Genomic DNA, 16,392 nt, shown 5'->3' with positions numbered 1-16,392 from the left:
TTTTTTTCCATTTCTGTTGTATTTTTTTAATTTTCCAAATATTTCAACATTTTCATGTTTTTTCTCATATTATGACATTATTCACATATTGGACTTTGTGGTAATTCACTTTTTACACAACCCCATTTTCAAAAATTACAACTTCTTTTGTTTAGTTTCTCATAATATGAAGACTTTACAAAATTTTATTTTGCAATAATTACAATTAGTATTGTAACTTAAATTTTATTTGTAATGTATTTAATTTATGTTTTTCTGCACACTATTACAACTTTTTTCCCATTTACTTGTTTAATTGTATTTTTAGAATGTGGCAGGGGCCAATAAAATAACTACCACGGGCAACAAACGGCCCCCTAGCCACCCTTTGGACACCCTTGCGTTAAAGCGACTATGCAGCAGGTTCCTCCAGCTGCTTACAGGGAAAAATGTTTTGGCGACACCTAGCGGCCACCATAGTTCATTACGTTAAGCTGAAAATGCATTTGGGCACACAAGTTGAATCATAGTCATGAAAGTGGAAAAACAGCATGACTACATTGAAAACAAAAATATACATTTAATACAATTACACGCACTCAGAGTGCATCCCATGATAATGTGTGATTTATGGTCCGGTGGGGACCTGCACAACCTGTGGAATTTTCCCAAAATAAGTTGGAGCAAATAGGCGGCGACTCAGCGCCCTCAGCACGCTGGAATGCATAAACACCGTGGACACTGTGGACCAGTGTGTGTTCTCTCTCACACACACACACTTTTCACTTTCCTACATTCACGCCCCCTACAACAAATGACTTGTCAACATCCAATCACAATACAGTTTGAATTTGACGTCACAAAGTTGACTCGTCACGTGACTCTCCCCTAGCGTGCAGTGTACTCACATCTGATCATTGTGGAACTTTTGACTCGGATTTGTTCAGATCGAAAATAGAAGAACTGGAAAAGAAAGACAGTACACACACGCACGCACGCAGCCTGGGATTACTTAACAGTGTGTTTGTTTTCACACAGTTAGTCCAGCAGCAGAGTGGTGAGTCTGCTTGTGTTTGTGCCAACATGGAGACTCCGCTGGCGCGGGCGTACACGCGCGCACACACGTCGCTTATTGTCACGTTGCCCCCTGGTGGGCAAATACATTACAGCAGTCTTTTCAAGTAATACACTAGGCCCTCAGTTTACGAACACAATTGGTTCCAGGCAACCGTTCGCAAGTCGATGTGTTCGTAAGTCCAACAAAAGGTAATATTACCAATGATATAGGTACTACATGTACGTGTATACATATACAGTATATGTGTATGTATGTAAATATGAGTTTGGATGTAGTAGTAATATTAAACGAGGATAATTAATGAAAAAAACTAATAAAAATGATATAATAATACGTAATGATGTTATTTACCTTTGAAGAGGAGTGGTCGAGCATGTGTCATTGTGGTGGAGGAGGAGGAGTTATTGAAAATGGTGGTTAGACTCTTCTAAAAGAGGTAGTGTTCTGTGGGTGGTGTAGAATTAAGCAGGCCTATTAACTCTTCATAAACTTTAATCACACGCTCTGTCCGGGTTGCATCGTACAGCTACAACTTAGCTTTCCATTTCGTCTTCCTCTACCTGTTGGTCCCATTAGCAGTGTCACAGTGCCCTCTAGTGGTCAAGCATGTAGCAGTATAACTATGGAGTTACAGTACTACAAGGCAAAATACATGAAAATAGCCAGCCAGCTTGCGTTCGTATCTCCGAATGTTCGCAAGTTGAGGACGTAGTGTACATATACTCACTGCATATCAATATTTTAAAGCTCATAATTTACCCGATGATTGCAGTTGTTGACGTCTTTGGATGGACCATGTCATGTGATCTTGGCGGCAGTCAGGCTGACCGGTGGGCGGGTAGTCTCCTCACACTCGCGTGACAAACCAAGACGGTGTGTGTGTGTGTTGATGTCACATGACCTCGCCATGACGACAGCATGTAAACCAGCAGCTACTCAAAACGGACCAGCTTTAACCTGAATGAATGAATGGAATAAATGGAGCCACCAGTGAAGCCACTAGAGGGCACCACTCACTTTAACGCTGAGCTTTTTCTGGGGGTCTAAAATGTTCGAGCACGGACCGCGTGGCACCATCCACCATTACAGCTGAAGATAAGACCTTTGCTCTTCACGGACTGACCTGTTCTTGCTTTGTCCAGCAGGGGGCGACATTATTATTTTTTAACCTTCCATCACGAGTCAAAGACAGGAAAGCTAAGATTGTCATGAAGAAGTCAGATTTTAATCACGTTATCAAGTCTCAGCTAACCTCTGACCTCCACAGAGCGCATCTTGTCACAAATACGGTTGATTGACAGCTGGGGTGTGACAAGAACATTCGTGATTGTGGAGCGAGTCTTTTACAACTTGGTGTCCATTATTGATCGCGATCAGCAATTTTACACTGAGGGCTTCGCTTTTACTTTGGACTTCCCGGAAGTGCCAACAAAAGTGATCAGCACTCTGTTAAAAAAAAAACTTTCACTTTTGATCACTACATGTTTGCTGCAGTCAATCAATCACTTTGGACGAGTCCCACACGCGCCTGCCAATCAGTTGGCGCAGGCGCACTTGCACTCGGACACGACGGGGTATTGAACAGGTATCCAGGCGCACTTGAGAGCCGCCTTCCGGTGCAGGCAGCGCCACCTGAGCAGGGTGAGATGGGATGACCTGGCCGGCCTGCAGTGCATGCCCTCCGGCATGGAACAGGAGCGCTTGTTAGAGCAGCTGCCCACCTTGACGTAGCGCGGCCAGAAACGGCTGCCCAGGTCGTTCCAGGCGTGGACCACCGGGCAGAAGGTGTACGACCACAGCCACAGCTGCAGCCGCCGCCGGAGCTTCCTGCTCGGCTTCTGCTTCTTGCCGTGCGGCACCTCGAACTCCATGGCCCGGATCTCCTTGGGCATGGGTCCGCTGAGGCGGAGCCGCGCGTCGGGGTCGCCCGCCGCCGCCTCCTCGTCGTCCGGCTCGTGCACGGACATGAAGTGCGCGTCAAAGTGTCCGCCCAGGGCGCCCCTCAGCTCCGTCTCGTTCAGGTCCTTCTCCTTTGGGTCCAGCAGCGGGTCGGGGTCCTCCTTCAGGTCCACGATGGGGAGGCTGTCGCTGGGGACGGGACGCAGCAGGAAGTAGTGCTGGCACGCGCCCGTGGACAGCAGCACGACAATCAACAGCAGCAGGAAGGGACAGTCGGCCATGTCCTCTGCAAACTTCACAAAGTCCTCTTGTCCTCCTGCCTCACGTCACAGGACGTGGTCCGCGTCCGTGGACGTCCTCGGCTGGTCCAGCGCGCCTCTTGATCCTCATCATCATCTTCTTCTCGAATGACGCCGCCGTGCTGTGCACCCAAATAGACTGCTGGGCGGTGATGTAATCACGGACCAGGGGCCAGCCTCCACACGAGCACACACATGACAATGAATGATCAGGGAGTCCAATTAAAAACTGTACTGTACTGTAGTGGACTTATTGTACATGAATGACAATAAATGTTAGTTATATGTGATAAAAGCACAAAAGCCATGCTTAGATACGGTGGTACCTCAGTTTTGTTATTAAAGTTCCTAACACCAAGAACGTACAAAAACCAAAGCAATTTTTCCCACAGGAAGTAACGTAAATCCAATTCACCCGTTCCTGACACCCCAAAATATTCACACAAAATACTGTACATTTTAATAGAGAAGCATGCTCTCTATTAAACCATGTGAAATAATTATAAATGTGGAATGAAAAGAAAATGTTACCTTTACTGAAGACTCTTGTTGGCGAAGACGGCGAGGAGCGCAGAGGACGCCATCTTCCTACTTAGAGTTGACTTCTTTCTTGAATTCAGCAGTGTTTCTCTTCATCATATTGCTGGCACTTGCAACATTCTTTGTCCCCATGGCGGGTTATTTAACAGCAACACTCAATGAGAACTGCACGGCCGGCGGGGTGCTTTGTTTGGGCACTCGATGGGACCTAGTTTGTGACGCCCAATACTGTACGATAACCAAGACAGTCAAGACAATCGGAGCAAAATTTTCACCAAAAACCAAATCCTAGGAAAAGTGGGGTGTCGGAAAATGCAGACGTTTGTAAGCTTTTAACTTTTGCTTCGGACAGTGATATATGTGCATGTCAGTGTGTGTGTGTGTGTGTGTCCTGGTGCCATTCGTGTTTATTTTACGTCTAGAAGCTTCCGTGAGCGTTTGGACAGAGCCGCTCGCGTTGCTGTCGGCTGGAATATTTCACACGCAGACGAAGACGACAAAAGGAGCGCCGCACTTCGTCGTCTCCGTGTGACTTGACTGCAAAATATGACGTTTCTGTCTCCATGGGCCGCGCTGGGCCGCCGCCATGTACCTTGTCAGTCCTGCTAACAAACAAACAAGACTTCCCTGGTGGAGATAGCGCTCATTTTCCTCACATTCGTGTCAGGGGTGGGGGCGGAGAAAGTTCTGCTGTTCAAAGATCCTTTGCTGTAAAGAAGCTCTGCTCGGACTTTGTCTGGTGAGCAAACGCGAGGTGAACACGGGCGCTCCACATCACAGGAGGATCAGGTGCCCGCGCTCGGCCCACTCGTCTGCTTTGGGACGTATGGAAAGTTCTGGATTAGATGTGAAATGCATCTCAGACAGCAGAATGTGACGTCACATTTGTGTCCCGTTCTCTTATCACTAAGGTTCTCCACGTCGTTGCTCCTAAAAGACGCTTCTTTCCACCACATCATCACTTTTTCCTTTCACTGGACACAACGTGGCGGCTTGTTTTCATCTTGATGGCCTCACAGGACCAAACACACACACACTGATGAGGTCGCGGCCTGCCAACATCAAGAAGAATCACAAAAAAAGATCTGGGTTGTTTGTGTGATTGTCCCACAAGAAAAAAAAGGCTCGATGGCGATACGACGGCCGCAATTTGGACGCTTCATTTGGACGACAAGGCTTCAAAGTGACACGCACGCACGTACGCACGCGCGCCTCGATGCTTCTGAGGAATGGGATTCGCCGTCAGATACGTTCGTGGTGAACGCGGTCACCAACAAATCCTGGCAACTCAAAACGTAAGAGACATCTTGGCTGCAACGTTAAACGAACCTGGGGTGCAAACATTAAAGGCTTAATGTATGTGTTAAAGTGGATCCCTGCGGTTCTATTTAGTACATTTAAGATGCTGAAAGCCATCCAACGAAGGAGTGTCATTAATTCGTTCCAGAAGGTCGGACTCCAACCGCATACGTTTTTCCCAGAAGAAATATAATGTAAATCCGCTCCAGAAAGGCAAAAGTGGTAACACAAAGCACGTTTTTATACAGGGTGGGCCAAAAGGAGTTACCCATCGTTTTTTCTGCACTATTCAAAAATGCTTGCAGACAAACATGACACACATTGAACACAGTTTCCATACTTTATTGTCAACCACCAAAAAGATTTACATCTCAATATGGCCACCCTTTGCCTTTATCATAGCCTGGAGACGACCTGGCACTGCCTGGCATGAGCGCCGCACTATCTCTGCATCAAGTTTTGACTATGATGTCATCAAAGCTTTCTTCAAAGCGGTGACACTGCTGTGATATACTCTTGAGACCTCCCTCTCCAGGATAGACCAGATCGCAAAGTCCATTGGGTTGATGTCCGGACTTGATGGAGGCCACATGTTCTTGTCCCAGAAGCCAGGAAAGTGCTCCTTGCACCAGGTTTGTGTGACATTGGATGTGTGAGCGGGTGCACCATCTTGTGTGAAAATATACTGGTTTCCAAACGCATTGGTACACCATGGCAACACGTTTTCTTCAAGCATTTGAATGTAGACCTGGCTGTTCACTTTCACACCCTCCTGAATGAAGACCAAAGGAGATTTTGAGCCATCAGATGCAACAGCAGCCCACACCATGACTCCAGCTGGCTTCTGACGACGGAAATGAGTTCTGCAGCCTTCTGGTAGGTGCTGTGTACTATGTGCATAAACCCTGTCATTCTGGGAATTGACCACTGCCTGAACGGTGAAGATCTTCTCATCAGACCAAACCAGGACTTTGTTTGCGGCACTCTGGATCTCCTGCAGCATCATTTTCCCCCTGTGAAGCCGTTTTTTCTTTGAAGCGGCTGAAATTAGTTGTCTGTGTTGCATTTTTAGTGCTTTCAGTCTAAGATCCTGTTTGACAATTCTTCTCAATGAAGTTCTTGAGATGTTCACTTCCTTTGCTGTTGCCCTCATGCTCCTGCGAGGATTCCTTTGGACTCTCTTCCTCACCATCTCAACAACCCTTTTGGTTCGGACTGAACGTTTTCTTCCAGGGATTGGCTTGCTGGTGGTCTCGCCAGTCTCCTTGTATCGTTTCATGACATTGTAGACAGTCTTACGACAAACATTCACCTTTTTCATGATTTCCTTTGTTGTCAGTCCAGCCTCCTTCAAGGCCACAATCTGGTCACGCTTACCCTTCGATGCCATACTCGACACTCATTAGGAGTAAACAACTGAACTTTGGTACATCAAAAGCTATACCTTTTGAGAGAAACTATCCAAAATTTTAAGCTTCTAGGACAAAACCTAAGCGAACACGATAGAGATATGCGATGGGTAACTCCTTTTGGCCCACCCTGTAGTTTTACATGCAAAAAACAATTCTAAAAGCACATAAATGATGAATGATTACCTCCACTGAAGATGTGATTGTTGCCAAAGACACAATGTGGCACCTTCCTGTTTTGCCATGAGTGATTTTTAAAAATTCAATAGCGTTTCTCACCTCAAGACTCTGCTTTTCTTTTCATCACAGCTGCGAACTATCCCAAAACGGAGCCAAAGAAAGTCGCAAGTGGAAGCATTTTGATAAAGAAGGTGAGAAACATGATTGGATTCAAGAAATAACTCATAGCAAAACAGGAAGGTGGTGTCCGTGTTGATCTCGCTGCCACGTTGTGTCTGTCAACATGTCACCACATCTCCAGCGAAGTTAAGTCAGGGCTGTCAGGAAGGTTTTTAAAAGTATGTGAAACTGTGTTAGAAAGGAACTACAGTCAACCTCTGATGACATCATAGCCGGGCGACAGAGCTCACGTTCGCTTCCTGTGACCATGCATTAACAAGCTAATAGGATGCTAACAAGAATGTTAAAATACAGAAGGAACACAGATGGACTCACGCAGTGCATTAACTCTTTCAATAGCAAAACCATATTTACACGTTGTTATAATCCCGAATGCCCCATCCCAACAACGTATTTATAGGTCTTTAGTTTTTTTGTGCGAGGGGCAAAAAGAGGTGATGATGCAACTCTGCACTAATGCACCAACATTTCAGAGCACTTATAAGCTATAAAAACAGCCACAAATTGGCAGAAGTGCATTTAGAGCTGGGCAGGGATCATTTCAATGAAGAATCACACATGACAGGAAGGAGGAAGTGAGAGAGCGTGGAGGAGTGTAGTGTGCGGAAGGTTACGCACTGTAGCAACATTTTAACGCATGCAAACGCACGCACATAAATCAGTTCCAAATGTGAAAATTGTAAATAGTTCATGGTGCTATATTTGTAAATAAATTGTTATTTTGATGTAAGACAACCCCTTTTTTATGTTGTTTATGCTGCTATAGTTGTTTAGATATCTGATCTGTCGCAAAAGCAAAAAATATTTGTGTCAAAGTGAAAGTCATGCTTTCTTTTAATGAAAATCATTTTTTTTCCCCTTTTTTTTTAGTCGGGAACTGATATTTTCCTGAAACGTACGAATATTCTACTACTGACTACTAAAGGATGGAAAAAGTTAGAGACAAACCCTTTTTTTCCTTTCTTTTGGTAGGTTCCATGCTTATGTAGCCATAAAACACAATATTCTGTGCGCCTTGAAAGAGCCGTCAAAATCATATAAAATGGCAGGTAGTGAACGTGTCTTTTGAAAAGTGGCTGGGACTGAGTAAGCTAACGTGCCATATTGTACGCTATCCTGAAAATGCATGCATATTTTTTTAATTTGTGACATTAACCAAAAAACACGCAAACTGGGGCATACGCTAACCGAGGTTCTCCTGTTTATTTTAGCTCGATACCGCCTAGCGCTCTGGATTGTCATTCGGTGGACCTTTGTTGGAGCCCCGCGTATACGCTGGGGCGGACCAGTCGGGTTACATACGCTAAGCTATCATCTTAGCTTGTCCATCCATCTTCCATGCCGCTTATCCTCGTTAGGGTCGCGGGTATGCTGGAGCCTATCCCAGCTGACTTCGGGCGATGCAGAGATGAAGTTATCACCTACAGCGCCACCTGCTGCCTTGTTATGCACTCGGCAGCCTGAGTGTTTAAAAAAACCAAAACGTACTGTAAGTGCACGTGTGGACGTCGGCCTCCAGCGCACATACATGACAAGAGGCTTTCAGTGCCGGCGCTCTCTGACCGGCTCCTTGTCCGGCGAGCCAAGTCCTGCGGTGTCAGCGATCCTGTGGCTTGGACCGACGCTCCCGAATGCTTGGAGCCCTCTGGCGGGAACACCCCCCACCCCTCCTCTCCTCTCCTCTCCTCTCCACCTCCAGGGGTGGTGTGACTCCATGCACTTCACACCCACGTGCACGGCATCTGCAGACGCCACGGCTCGGGCTCGCCAGTCGCTCGCATTCCTCAAACGCCTCCTGAATTCTACTCGCAGACGCTCCGCTGCGGATTTGTTTACACAAATCCACACAATGACGACGTCTTTTCATCACACTTTGCATGAGCTTTTATTCCAGAGTGTGCAAACATGAAAACGTGTGAAAGGACCGTGCAGACGCGTAAACAACCTGTGCACCTTATCATCCAAAACATAAATAACACAAAACGTGGAGAGCACGTCCGAGAAAAAGACAACGCAAACCAGAAGGTCCTGACCCGACATGCCACTTAAAGCCATCCTGCACCAAAAAATACACAAAATCACACTAAACAACAATAAATCACACTAAACAATACAAAATCATAGTAAATCATACTGCTGTCCGTCAGAGTAGAAAAATACTTCCATGCTTTAGTGGTGTAAGTAACATCTAAACTGGACATTCACTTCAAGTAGAGGAGAACCCGTCCAGATTCACACGACTGATCAGAACTTTACTAAGAGCCGCCATGCAACCAGCTTGTCTTTGTTTTTGGTGGTCAATGTGCAAAAATCCTGTTCCTGGTTGCATTGATGATTATCTGTGTAACAGTCGACGCCAGGAGGTCCGAGGCTTGGCCAAGTTGAACCAGCAACTTTATAGAACAATCTACTAAGTTCTGAGAGACGCTCGCCACGGGGTTGCCACAGGCCGCCACGGCTCGCCACGAAGAAAAGAGAAACTGGAAAGCGGTTACCTTTGTGAGTGGCAGACACCTCGTGGTCACATGATGGGGCCCGCGGGCGGGGCCAAAAAGAAACTTAATATGAGTGTAGCGGCAAACGTCCAAAGGGGGCGGAGCCTACAGTGTGCTGCTGAGTATCTCAGACACTTGGGCGTTGGTTTGGTCGTCCGAGTCTACGTCCTGGCCAGCGGCTCTTTCTGGCTCCTCCCCTCCAGACTCCGTCTCTACCACACACACACCTGCCACCTCCGCCTCCTGGCCCCGCCTCCCGTTGCCCGGCAACAGTTCCTTGCAGGGCTCCACAAAGATCCTGCGGACGTGGGGCCTATGGTCGCGAAGGCGGGCCTTGCGGCTCTCCAGCATGCAGGTGGTATGGCTCGCATAGGTGCTGCCCTGCGGGTGGGGTGGGTCCTGGGGCGGGGGCAGGTCAGGGTCACGCTGCTTGGTGTAGACGCCCTCAGATAAGGACCCCGTGTGACACTCACCGCTGTGGCCCCTGAGCCAGCGCTGCGGTCCGCTGAAATACTGCCCCCGGTGGCTCCTGGAGAGCAGTTTGCGCTTCGAGGGGGGGTTGGAGATGGCCCTCAGGGGTTGGGTACCTTCGTGGTGTTTCTTGGAGAGAGAGAGGCCTTGTAGAGTCCTGGTGGTGTCAGACAGGGCAGGGGACAGCGGCAAGGACAGCGGAAGGTCACTGGATAACCTGGGGGATAGGGGTGTGGACGGCGAGGTGGGGAGCGCCCTGGGGAGGGAGGGGGAGCGAGGCAGACCAAAAGGAAAGGTAGAGAAGTCTTTAGACAGAGATGGAGAGTGCGGGAGAAGGGGTGAGGACAGGGGTCCATCTTTACAATCCTTCACTGCTGGGGACAGGGGGAGGTCCTTCAGCGGGGGGGTGCTGTACCTGAAGAGTGGAAGATTCCAGTTTCAACATGGCCGACCCTCAACAAATGTCAAATAATAAATCTGTTAGCAGCATAAAGGAAACAAATCATCTGATTGGACGACAAGACTTCCTGGTTTGTTGTCCCGTCACCTGAGCTCGTGTATCTGGAGCACGTCGGGGGCGCTTCCTCCCAGAGAATGCATGGCCTGCTGGGACAGGTCCTGGGGGGGTGAGTACAGCAGGTCCAGCTCACGGGGGCTCAAGGCATCACTGGAGTCGTAGTCGCTGTCCGTAGGCAGGAACACCTCAGAGGAGCCGTCTTCATCCGAGCACAGCAGCGAGTCTGCAACCGGGAACATCAAGGTTAAAATGCCCCCTCCCCGAGGTGATGCTAATGATGATGATAATGCGGACGCTCACCGCTGATGGCCTTCCTCCTGCACAGTTCCGGCGAGGGGGAGGGGGTGGGCGGGTAGTCCATGTTGGAGGAGGTGGAGTCGTTCTTCTGCTGGCTCGAGTCACTTTCCGGAGCGCTGGCGTCCACCAGGCAGGTGACGGGAACGCCGCCGCGCGGATGCTTGTAGCGAGCGTACTGCAGCGCGTCCGTCAGCCAGCGCAGGTCTCGACGCGTTTCGTCCAGCTGCTGCACGACGGGAGGACAAGAAAACCGTCATCATCGTCCACAAAGCATAACGACCAAAACCCATCTTTTTGAGTCCCGCCTTCCTCCCTCGCAGTCCCAGTTGTGTCCTTGGGCAAGATGCTTCACCCACTTGGCCCGAGGGGGTCACCCAAATGGGTGGCTGCTCACTGCTCCTCAAGAGGATGGGTTAAATTTCACTTACTGTTATTATAAGTTGCTCCGGTTGTGATCAGGCACTATATGGAATATTGGGTTCAGGGTGGGATGGGGGGGCAAGGGAGTCCCCTAATTGAATTTTAGGGGAAACATGGGAGAGGGAAAAGTGTTGTGAGGCAACGTGAGCGTCTGAGTTGAAAGAGACGCTAGACAAAGCATTTAGTGGCAATTATCTGTCTGGCACACGCACACACACACACACACACACACACACACACGCACGCACGCGCACGCACACACGCACACACACACACAGTAGGACTGACAGCAGGATTACTCGGCTGGAAAGAATGCAGAGGCTGCGAGTGGCGAGTCGGTCCGACCCAAAAACACAGAGCACGGTCCCTCGGAGAGACGCCACCAACAATCACAATAATGTGAAGTTCAACATCATCGTATTTGATGATGAAAATGCACGAGAAAGACATTTTCCTATTACATAAGTCGTCACCATTGAGCGTCACTGCAGTGTAATGCACCAATCGGCTAACAGTTATTGGCCACATCACATGACACACATCAGGTTGTGCGTGGCGGCGGCATGCGCAGACATCTAATGTGCAGACAGCGTCGGCCGCTTGTCTGAGCAGCGCATATTTTCCTCCCTCGGCTTCTGGAGAGTCTAAACAAACTGTCCAATTAGACCACATCACGTCATCTTTACACTAACCTACTTTCACTCTCACACACACACACACACACCTGCATGCCCCCCCCTCCCAATAAACTGTATAAGTCACATATAAAGTCACATATTGATTTTTTTAGACAGACAAATGAATCTAAGAATGACTTGCTAGTAAAACATCCCCTGGAGTGAGGAGATGTTCCTGTTGCCCACCTTGTCCTTTTACTTTACAAATGTGTGCACGTGAGGACAAAAAAAAGACAATGGCGCTCTCAGAGCTTTGCCACTCTGGTATTATTTTTTATGATTTTTTTCCCCGACCTCCCTCTCTCTCAATTTGTGTTGTGTTTTTTTTTTTTTGGGGGGGGGGGAGGGCGGGGTACTTTTTTCCAGACATAAAAAAAAAGATTGCACACAGACACACACACACACAAACAGCCATGTGGTTTTGTGGTTGGTGTCGATTAGCGGTGGCGATGGCGTGCTCTTCAAATCTTCGTGCGTTCCTAGTCGGGACGCGTGACAGCAGCAGACTGACGACGTTTTAAGACAAGAACGTCAATCTTCTTCACAGCTTCAACACATAATTCCACCTACGCAGGAAGTGAAAAGAGATGAAGATGTGAAGTATTTGCAGCAGCAACATCTTCCACTCGTCTGGGAAGGCTTTCGACAAGATTTTGGAGTGTGTCCATTGCTCAGATGTCAGGCCTGATGTGGGACCTGTTCTGGTTCTTCCACAGCAAACTGGCTGACTGATGAGGAGCAGTGTCTCAATATTACAAATAATATATACAGTGGATCACCACGTTTCCTGGGGGTTGCGTATCCGCAAATGATGTCTATTTTTGACACGCAAGTCAAGCCTGGGCTAAGCTGCCATGATCCACGAAGTAGGATTCCTTATTCGTAAATCCAATATTTTCGTAGTTAGAGCACAGAAAACCTTCTTACAACCTTCTTAATCCGGGTTTTAAAATGATGTAGCATCTGAGTGTAGCATCTGAGGTTGTTGAACGCCTTACATGTGTATTTTACTTAATGTAGCCATTTTGTATGCTTGAAAATGCTTAATTTAGGCAAAAAAATCTTAAATTTTCCTTAAATATGCATTTTTTTGACCAATAATAGGTTGTAATCAACCACAAAACAGTAATGATTTATAATTTTTTATATACATACTGTATATACACTCCTGATCAAAATCTTAAGACCAGTTGAAAAATGGCTAGAATTTGCATTTTGCACATTTGGATCTTAATGAGGTTTTAAGTAGAGCTACAATATGCAAAAACAAGAAGGGGGAGTGAGACAAAAAGCATTTTGAAAAAGTAATTTATTGAAAACAACAATTAAACTGAAATAGGCTGTTTATCAGCTGATCAAAAGTTTAAGACCATCGCTCAAAAAATGAACAAAAACCTCTCCAAACCAGAACAAAAACTGTTCTCAGTAGGACTCAGTAATGAGTAGCTCCACCGTTCTTGTTCATCACTTCAAAAATGGCTTTGCGCATGCTTGATGCGAGTGTTTCCAGGAGGCTAGTGGGAACATTGCTCCAAGTGGTGAAGATGGCTTCACCAAGGGCATCAACTGTCTGGAACTGATGGCCATTTTTATAAACTTCCCTTGCCATCCATCCCCAAATGTTCTCTATGGGATTTAAATGAGGGGAACATGCAGGATGGTCCAAAAGAGTGATGTTATTCTCCCTGAAGAAGTCCTTGGTCAAGCCAGCATTGTGAACTGCAGCGTTGTCCTGTTGAAGAACCCAGCTGGTACCACACAGACGAGGGCCCTCAGTCATAAGGGATGCCCGCTGCAACACCTGCACGTAAGCGCCCGCCATTTGACGACCCCGCACCACCTGAAGCTCCGGTGTTCCACTGAATGAAAAAGCACCCAGATCCTGATGGACCCCCCCCTGCACTTTGCTGAGTAGAAAACATCTCAGGTGGGATCTCCTTGTCATGCCAGTAACGTTGGAAGCTATCTGGACCGTCAAGGTTACATTTTTTCTCATCAGAGAATAAAACTTTGTTCCACCTTTCAATGTCCCATGTTTGATGCTCCCTGGCAACACCTAAACGGGCACTTTTGTGGCGTTGAAGGAGACGAGGTCTTTGAATTCCTTTTTTGTTTTTTAAACCCTTTTCCCGCAGATGGCGTCTGATGGTTATTGCGCTGCAGTCGGCACCAGTAAGGGCCTTAATGTGGGTGGAAGACCGCCCTGTGTCTTGATGGACAGCCAATCGGATCCTCCGGCTCAGCGCAGGTGTGATTTTTTTGGGTCTACCACTTGACTTTTTTGTTCCATAATGCTCAGGATCTGAATGACTGATTTACTGCACCCAACCTCAGCAGCCATGGCACGCTGCGAGAGGCCTTGCTTATGCAGCTCCACAATCCCACCACGTTGAAAAAGAAAAGCTTCTTAGCTTTACCATCAGGAGGGCATGACAGTGGGAATGCCTGACAGAAAATGAACATTTTGAGCAGATTTTGGCTTTTATAGCCTGTGGTCTTAAACTTTTGATCAGCTGATAAACAACCTATTTGAGTTTAATTGTTGTTTTCAATACCGTAAATTACTTTTTCAAAATGCTTTTTGTCTCACTCCCCCTTCTTGTTTTTGATCCAAATGTACTATATATATATATATATATATATATATATATACCTACACCCCCCCCCCCCACACACACACTGTGATAAGTAAATTTACACAAGTAGGATTTAATATTAATACTGTAAATTGAATATTTTCGTAGTTATAGCATATTCGTAGTTATAGCACAGAAAACGTGTTTATGATTTAACATTAGAGCCTCCACACATGAAATAACACTCCTATAGTCACCTTTACATGTGTATTACCCAATATAGTAGATATAATCAGAGAAAATAAGACATATCAGACATAAATAAGATAACTGACTCACACTTTAAATGGCTTTACACTTGTATTACCCGATATAGTAGATAGCATAACAGTAAATAAGCCATGTATGATGTAAATAAAACCTTGAAGAGTCAAACGCCTGTCTCACACAATACAGACACCATGTGGCCAATGTAATTACAATGCTTCTTCTGCCTTGCATTTGTGTTTTGGTTCATTTAGTTAGATCATTTAGCCATTTGTATATGTGAAAATGCTTAATTTAGTCCAAGAATAAGTATAATTTGCTTAAATATGCAATTTTTTAAACTAAAAGGCTGTATTCGACCACAAAACATTTATTAATTGATACATTTTTAAAAAATGCGATATAACGAGGGGGCGATATTCGAAAAGCGATATTGCGAGTGACGACTGTACTAGCATGTGTGACCTGCAAGGTATGCTGGATAAGTTCCTGTTCGGGAAGTGTGCATGTGGGCTTCACATTTTCATTCTTTGAGGAATATAAAGTTTCTCACATGGATGTAGTCCAGTACGAGCTGATGCCTCTGCCTGGCTGTCATCACCTCGCTGTCCGTGATGGCCTCCCGCAGAGCCTGCTGGGTAATGAGGGCGTCCAGGTCCAGCACGGAGGACAGTCGACAGTACAGGCTGATGAACTTCTCCTTGTAGGTGCAGAAGTGCACTGAGGGAAGACAACAGGTGTCCATGGAGTCAGGATGACATTTAAATAAACAAAAAAAGAAAAGCCTGTGTGTGTTTGTACCCAGCTCAAACATCTGCAGGGGCAGATGCAGGAATCCTGACAGCGGCGTGTAGGGGTTGGACTGACCGGGGGCGGAGCAAACATCATCAGCGGCTGGCAGCAACAGCAGGAAGGAGATGCCATGACCGAGCTCCACCACTTCCTGACTGTAGAGACGGAAGTGCCGGGCCTGCACACAGGAAGCCACCTTGTTAACCTTACTGTGATTTGCTCCGCCGGTAAGGTAGAGCGGCCGTTGGCGCACCTGGTGCAGAGGTAGGTTGATGAGCTTCAGCAGGGACTTGATCGCCGTCTGCAGCTCGTAGAACAGCAAAGGGGCATGGCTTTCAGGCCTGGGACGTGCTTCTTCACTTTCCTCGCAGTTTGGATCTTTCTCGCCGACCGCAGACAGCTTGCGAATCCAGTCCCATTCCTCCCTGACGAGCACCGGTAAAGATCCACCATTATGGGCTCCACACAAGGGAGGCGACAAACGACTGCCATTGGCGAAACTCATCACCAAAGCACAGCAAACCCTGCACACAGGAGGCGACGAGCGGCTGTTGCCAGCTACACCGGTGAGTTACACACTCGCATCCAGAGTGAATTATGAGGCTCTCACGGTTTTGATTGGCTGTGTGTGGGGTTATCCAAGTACTTCACAGGAGGAAACGCGACCGGTGTTGATCGAGTACTCTTGCGAGTGTTGAAGATCAACTTACTTAATGTCCGTGTAAATTAATGTAAACTTACCTGATATGTTTACTATGGCACCAACAAGTTTCTGTTTTCTTTATATCTCTATATCAGGGGTGGGAAACCTATGGCTCGGGAGTCAGATGTGGGTCTTTTGATGACTGCATCTGACTCTCAGACATTTAACACAATAAAATGTATTCGGCTTCATATTTTTTGATGACATTTTAAAGCAAAACATTACAGAAATCACAGCGTTAAAAAAAACGTTCAAAATATAAAGCTTTCTTATGCATTTTAATCCATCCATCCATCCATTTTCTACCGCAATGC

The 16,392-nt window shown here is 46.8% G+C and overlaps 2 protein-coding genes across 9 annotated transcripts in view; both read right to left on the bottom strand.

Moving 5' to 3' along the window:
• Nucleotides 1-583: 583 nt before the first annotated feature.
• nog3 (noggin 3) lies at nt 584-5,354 on the bottom strand. The gene has a single exon (XM_054763200.1). The coding sequence runs from the start codon at nt 3,235-3,237 to the stop codon at nt 2,593-2,595; it is 645 nt and encodes a 214-aa protein (XP_054619175.1). The 5' UTR covers nt 3,238-5,354; the 3' UTR covers nt 584-2,592.
• A 141-nt stretch (nt 5,355-5,495) lies between these two features.
• The window catches only part of ankfn1 (ankyrin repeat and fibronectin type III domain containing 1), an 83,155-nt gene continuing 72,258 nt past the window's right edge, over nt 5,496-16,392 (bottom strand). For all 8 annotated transcript variants that reach the window (XM_054763107.1, XM_054763124.1, XM_054763154.1 and 5 more), the window contains 6 exons: nt 15,629-15,800; nt 15,385-15,553; nt 15,137-15,303; nt 10,647-10,869; nt 10,377-10,569; nt 5,496-10,244 (listed from right to left, as the gene is read on the bottom strand). In XM_054763107.1, coding sequence (XP_054619082.1) covers nt 9,464-10,244; nt 10,377-10,569; nt 10,647-10,869; nt 15,137-15,303; nt 15,385-15,553; nt 15,629-15,800 — 1,705 coding nt within the window. In that variant the 3' untranslated portion in view covers nt 5,496-9,463. The remainder of the gene's footprint in view (nt 10,245-10,376; nt 10,570-10,646; nt 10,870-15,136; nt 15,304-15,384; nt 15,554-15,628; nt 15,801-16,392) is intronic.

The sequence above is a fragment of the Dunckerocampus dactyliophorus genome, chromosome 2 (genome assembly GCF_027744805.1).
Source record: "Dunckerocampus dactyliophorus isolate RoL2022-P2 chromosome 2, RoL_Ddac_1.1, whole genome shotgun sequence".
Classification (NCBI taxonomy): Eukaryota; Metazoa; Chordata; class Actinopteri; order Syngnathiformes; family Syngnathidae; genus Dunckerocampus; species Dunckerocampus dactyliophorus.
This window is presented reverse-complemented; position numbering and strand designations above follow the sequence as displayed.

Excerpts from the sequence above, each read along its gene's own strand:
- nog3 (XM_054763200.1), bottom strand. The coding sequence starts at position 3,237 with ATGGCCGACTGTCCCTTCCTGCTGCTGTTGATTGTCGTGCTGCTGTCC.